Here is a 6,138-nt window from a genome sequence, read left to right as displayed (position 1 = left end):
TAGTTTGAATACATCATTGTATTTTTCAAAGTTCAGGATAAAAACTTGAACTTTCAAATAAATTGTATTTTTTTGAATGATCAAAACTTATGACCCTTATAGCTCCATAAAAGGCTCCCTGTATTCTGGAGAGTGGCCACCAGAGGAAGATATGTTCAAACTAAATGTGGTCTATCTAATTGTACAATATTAGAAATAATCCTGATAGTATCCTGATACCAATATGTGTCATATTTGAAAGGAAAATAAACATTTATATTGTAAAACTTTAAAGCATTCAAGAAGTTTGTGGCTGAGATGTTTTACAACTTTTTAGCCAAATAACCGGAAAGGAAAACATCTCATAGCTCATGGCTTTAGTGAGCCTGATAGCCTCAAAGCAACACTGATACAATCAAATGACTGTAGCCTACATTATGTTTGACTTCATCACGTCAAGTAAGTAATAAAAACAAAAGTAAGAATAAAAACACTATAATAACTAAACATAATAATACTTACACTAATTTAAAATATTAATGACCTGGAAAGATCATTTGTTTTAATGTTTACAACACCATCACACCTTGTGTTTCATTATGTGTTATCATCATCATCTCAATCAAACTGGCCTAAAACTCACCTGTAGGGTATTTCATGTTTTCCTCCCTTTTGCATGTAAATGAATGCAGGGCGCGTGCGGCCTTGCATGTAACTTGTTGTAGGTCTGGCTGAGTGGAGCACCAGAACCTGAGAGGTGGAGCCATGAGCACACTCTTAAAGCCGGAGCTGGTTCCTCTCCTCACTGCCAAGCTGACGCGAGGAGCAGCTCTCAGAGAAGGCATCCACAGCGCCGGGGTCGCGGTTTTTTGTCAAAGATTTGCTCTAGGAAAGAAACCTATTCTGGCCAGAAGTACTGCGTAAAACGCGCACAGGACGCACCGACGGGCACAGAAGTGGCTGCCTGTACTTGATTTTCTTTTTTTCGCTTGAGCTGAGAATAACAGCGTGGATCTCTTCACTAGGCATTGCAGAGGGAGTATGACAGCGGGCTCGGGCCTCTGAAGGAGACATCGCTGAAGTTTCGCTCGGTGTCTGTTAAGGTGACCACAGTCAGATTATGCAGCATCCATTGGACATAGGGCTGCATTACTATCCCCTGGAAGGCCACCCTGACCACAGAACTCATCGCTACAGGAGTTTCATGATAGAGGAGATCCTGACTGAACATCCAGCGCACAAAGCGTCGGCTCCGGCCGGGGAGCTGCTTAAATTCGGGGTACAGGCTCTGCTCTCCGCCCGACCTTTCCACAACCAACTAGGTAAGAGAGGTGCTGTGAAGAGAGAAATGCAAGACATCTGAGATAATTAAAGAATGTATTTTTATTACTCATATCATAAAATCATGATACATTTTTTATAATTATTTTTAATTGCATACAATACAGCGAAGCGTATTTGGATTTTTGACGCAATTAAAGGGGATATCTTTTAACTTTCGTTACACGCAGGATTATTTTTAAGAATCGACTTTGAACTAATAATTTGCAACAATCCAGAAAATGTTTCAGTTAAAGGAAACTGCACATGTAGAGTAGATGAAAAATCACCTTGCATTTGTTTTCAGAACAATAACGAAGTCGCAGTATATCTATCTATATATATATATATATGTGTGTGTGTGTGTGTGTGTGTGTGTGTGTATATATATTGCTACTGTTATGAATGATGATTTAATTCAATTTGAAAATGAAGTTAAACAGACCACAAAGGGCTTTATTCAGTTATTATTATATTGTTATTTTGTTGATATTTATAAATCCTCAAACAAAGCTCCGACATAATGCTTATATTCATCAGAAATGCGTGTGTGTCGCTCATTCAGTGCTGAAGGCCGACCAGAGCCTCCTGAAGTTTCCCCTGTCCCCGCTGTCCTGCCCGCTCGGCTCCCCGCTGCTGTCGGCGGTCTCGGGCCTGCAGCTCGGCTCCGGGTCTCACCACCTGCCGCTGGACCTGCACCTCCGCGGGAAGCTGGAGCACGGAGCCGACGGAGGCAGCAAGAGCAAGAAGGGCCGCCGCAGCCGCACCGTGTTCACCGAGCTGCAGCTCATGGGCCTGGAGAAACGCTTCGAGAAGCAGAAGTATCTGTCCACGCCTGATCGGTGGGTCTGCAGTGTATGACTTTATCAATACAGTGGAACATCTAGAACATTTTACATGGGGGTGTACAAATGTGGCAAGTGTATTGGCAGGGTGGCATGTGAGGGCTGACGGTACGTGGAACTTTAAATATATATTTATATAATAGCTACTATAACTATGTATTGTTATATAATGCCAACACAAGTTTTATAAGTGCACAAAAGGAATAAGGCCAGTGTTCACAATAAACGGTGCAGCTCTTAAACAGTAGGCTAATAGCAAAACTCAAATATAAAATATAATATTTGCCTCCAATAGTGGAGTATAAAACAACTGACAATACTCAAGTTAAGTATATAAGAGGCTACCATACAATTAGGGTATATTTAAGTGAAAGTAATTTAAGTCCACAAATGACATCACCATCTGTTTAAGAGAGCTTAAGGCGACCTGTTCAGCAAAACATTCCACAATATATTTTTCAATACTGAAATCAGCTAGATTGTGGTAATGGCATACAAGGAAAATAAAAACATACCATGTGGTCCAGCTGGAGTTTCTTCTGCCTGCCTGTCCCTCTTTCTGAGTCTGACACTTCTTTATTCCTCACATTCATTTTTAAATTTGTCCTCTTCTTCTTCACTTATGTCTTCATTTCCTCCTGACTTTCTCCTGCTCTTGCCTCCTTATATCTAAACTCTCTTTTCCTTTTCAATGTTTCCCGCTCTTTAACTCCTGATCAGTTCCCAGTTAATTTTAATTGTTGTACTTGTATTTACTATTTTTACTGTATAGGATTTCACCTGGTTTCATTTGTGCAGCCTCTTTGTTGTGATGTGTGAGTAACCTGCGTGGATTTTAAAGTGCTGCTTAGCTGACGTTATAGTGATCCGCAGCGCTCTCACGGGTAGTGGTGTGACGTAGGCCTACTGCCACAAAGACCGCCCGTCTGTTAAACGTTGTGGGTTCAAACATGCAAGTTTTAATATTTTGTTCAAACATTTCTTGTTTTTATTTAAATCAAAACTAATCAAAGGGAGACTACGGGGAAACTGAATGACCTTTAGCCCGGCTGTGCGACGCTGCTTGTTGCGGGGACGTATATTTGAGGGGCCTAACATTACATTACCTCAATTGATTGCTTGTTTCAATGTTTTTAGTAGCTGGTGGCAGTTTGTTTAAACTAGTACAGTTTTTAGACCACAAAAGTAAGGGGGGGAACTTTTGTGTTCCTGTAGGTCCGCCCCTGATACAATATAACATTATACAATACTGCTTGCCACATTGGTGTTTCAAAGTCTTCTTAGCATTTCTAGAAATACAATTATATGGTGTTGGACTCTAAAGCACATAAAGTGGCCTTAAATACCTCTTCCGATCATTTTTTCAAAAGAGATAAAGTGTTGAACTGAATTGTGAATTGTTCATTTAATAATGTCTTTGTTCCTCACAGAATAGATCTGGCAGAGTCTTTGGGCCTCAGTCAGCTACAAGTGAAAACATGGTACCAGAACAGGAGGATGAAATGGAAAAAAATTGTGAGTTATTCTTTCTTTATTATGGTATTGATGATGATGATGATGGTGATGATGATGATGATGATGAAATAATAGTGGTAACTCAGTGAGTAAAGACCCATGTGAAGCAATAGCCCACTATTTTAGGAGGTTATATGAAATGCGTATGTCTTAAAATGCAGTAGGCCTGGTGTCTGAAACTGAATGGGTTGTGTGTTGAAGTTGAGTGAACAGAGTGTTTCGCCTGTTTAACCCACAGGTTTTGCAGGGCGGAGGTCTGGAGTCGCCCACTAAACCCAAAGGGCGTCCAAAAAAGAACTCCATCCCCAGCAGCGAGCAGCTCTCTGAGCAGGAGCGCTGTGGGGCCCCGGGGGGCTCAGAGGACCCTCAGGAGGAATGACTCTCAGAGTGGGACGCTCTTTAGGATGGACACACTCAGATCCTGCGTGGAGAAGACGCACTCTGTGGGGCTGGAGCAGGGCGATGTGCCGCGGGCCCTGCAGGGGCCTTGTCCCCTCGGGCCTAGGCCCACCATGGGGACCCTCATGGTGAACTGCTGCTGCTGATGAGGGAGCGCAAAGCTTTGCAGTAGGTCTCCTCTTTACATTCTGAAGATCACTCGCACTCCTCTGTTTGCATTTCCTTTGTGTAACTATGCTATGTTTAATTATGAAATACATTCTGACTGATATGTGCTCTGTTTATAATAAAGGACTAAGGCTCATAAAAAGCTTTGAATGCAGAGCGTACAGTACAAGTGCATTTGATGATGATGATGATGATACAGGCTCATCAGTTATGTCATATGGTGTAAGTAATGTTTCAATAAACATTCCAAATAAATGAGAAGTATATGTGGATCATGGGTTGATGGCTTTAGGGGATAAACAAATAAAAAATAAATAATATACTCGATTGTTGCTACTGTTAATCGTGTTGTCTGAGTAAAGCTGTGCAACCAGTTCCCCTGCATTATTTTAACATCATTTTTATTTCCTGCTGCAACATTAGACTGAAGCAGCAGCTGCGCTTTAACTTGCCGTTTTCTCTAATCCCAATATTCCTTGGATTTTCATTTATAATCAGTGTTAGTGCTGTGTTTGCGCTTCAGACATTTATTTTATGTCGCTGTGTGTATAGCCTTCTCTCAAAGCACTGCTGTGATTTGTAGGCTACTGAGTGCAGACTTTCAACATTACCTTGAGCTCGAGGACGGGGAAGAGGAGACATGAGGAGGCTCACACTTATGATTGTGGATCAATGCGTTGCTTTTTCATTTCTTCTCTTGTTTAGAACCGATCAGATCAAATAGAACGGACTAAACTGTGCCTTCTGAACACTAATTCTAAAAGTACGAGGCAGGGAGGGGGCGCGCGCCCTGCGTGACACGGTCCGCTTCACACAAGGGGAATAAAATAATATAATCCAATGCAAAATAAAATAAGATCAATGAATTTAAGATACGATCAAATAAAATAAAACATTCGATTATATAATAAGGTACAAATGACAAAAATAAATGACTGCCCCAATTTAGATAAATGAGATATTCCTTGTATTGGTCGCGCGATGGGGACACGTGCAGCGTGATGGACAGCACAACAACCGGAGGGAGCGGAGCTATAAGCAGATACAGTTAAAATAAGTTACAGTTATAATTATAAGCAGTTACAGTTATAAGCAGTTACAGTTATAATCAGTTACAGTTATAAGCAGTTACAGTTATTATAATTTAGGCTACAGTTAAAAGCAGATACACTCATATAAGCAGTTACAGATAAGCAGTTACAGTTGTAAGCAGTTATTATCAGTTAAATTATGATATCGCTCATGGAGAGCGCTGAGGATGATCAAAGCATTATCTATAGCCTACTCGATTGTTATAATATTGTTATAATATAATTAGTTATGATTTAATCATCGATTTTTACAGCGAAAGTGCGTCTTTTGATTTTAAAATGACATGTAATGCTGAATTGTGTGTTTACATGTCTTGAAAAAAATAGGGTTATGGCTTTTGATACAAATATTTGTCACCCCTCCTGTCGTGTTGGTTTCTCCCTTGCTTTGGTGTTCCCGGTCAAATTTGACCGGTCTGTTTTAGCTGCCCCAACATTAACATAAATAACATGAATTATCACCAAATTCTATTTAAAACTCTTTAAAGCTGAAAATGTACTCTAAAATGAACATGGATGTCGATCTTTGTGTGTTCTCTGATGGAAGAACATAATTTCCTATTAACTGTCCTTTTTGACTGACACTAGGTGCTACAAAGTTCTAAACCTAAGCATTCAATGAAAATGGTGATCCACATTTATTTTATATTAATTTATTTGCCAGCTCATTTATTTTATATTCATTTATTTCACTGCACATTTATTTTATATTCATTTATTTCACTGCTCATTTATTTTATATTCATTTATTTGCCTGCTCATTTATTTTATATTCATTTATTTCACTGCACATTTATTTTATATTCATTTATTTCACTACA

The 6,138-nt window shown here is 39.7% G+C and overlaps 1 protein-coding gene across 2 annotated transcripts; it reads left to right on the top strand.

Annotated features, from left to right (window-relative positions):
* The first annotated feature begins 851 nt into the window (after nucleotides 1–851).
* barx1 (BARX homeobox 1) lies at nucleotides 852–4,424 on the top strand. 2 transcript variants are annotated; one of them, XM_010797806.1, is made up of 4 exons: nucleotides 852–1,301; nucleotides 1,865–2,141; nucleotides 3,575–3,659; nucleotides 3,898–4,424. In XM_010797806.1, exons 1-4 carry the CDS (start codon nucleotides 1,100–1,102, stop codon nucleotides 4,036–4,038), a joined length of 705 nt encoding a protein of 234 aa, XP_010796108.1. In that variant the 5' UTR covers nucleotides 852–1,099; the 3' UTR covers nucleotides 4,039–4,424. The 2 variants fall into 2 exon arrangements, with proteins under 2 accessions (XP_010796108.1, XP_010796109.1); XM_010797807.1 differs by having other exon boundaries at nucleotides 3,580–3,659; nucleotides 3,898–3,954.
* The last annotated feature ends 1,714 nt before the right edge of the window (nucleotides 4,425–6,138 follow it).

This window comes from Notothenia coriiceps, unplaced genomic scaffold (genome assembly GCF_000735185.1).
Source record: "Notothenia coriiceps isolate Sejong01 unplaced genomic scaffold, NC01 NC01_scaffold00038422, whole genome shotgun sequence".
NCBI classification, from domain to species: Eukaryota; Metazoa; Chordata; class Actinopteri; order Perciformes; family Nototheniidae; genus Notothenia; species Notothenia coriiceps.
Note: the sequence above shows the minus strand (reverse complement) of the source record. Positions and strands in the feature narration are given on the sequence as shown.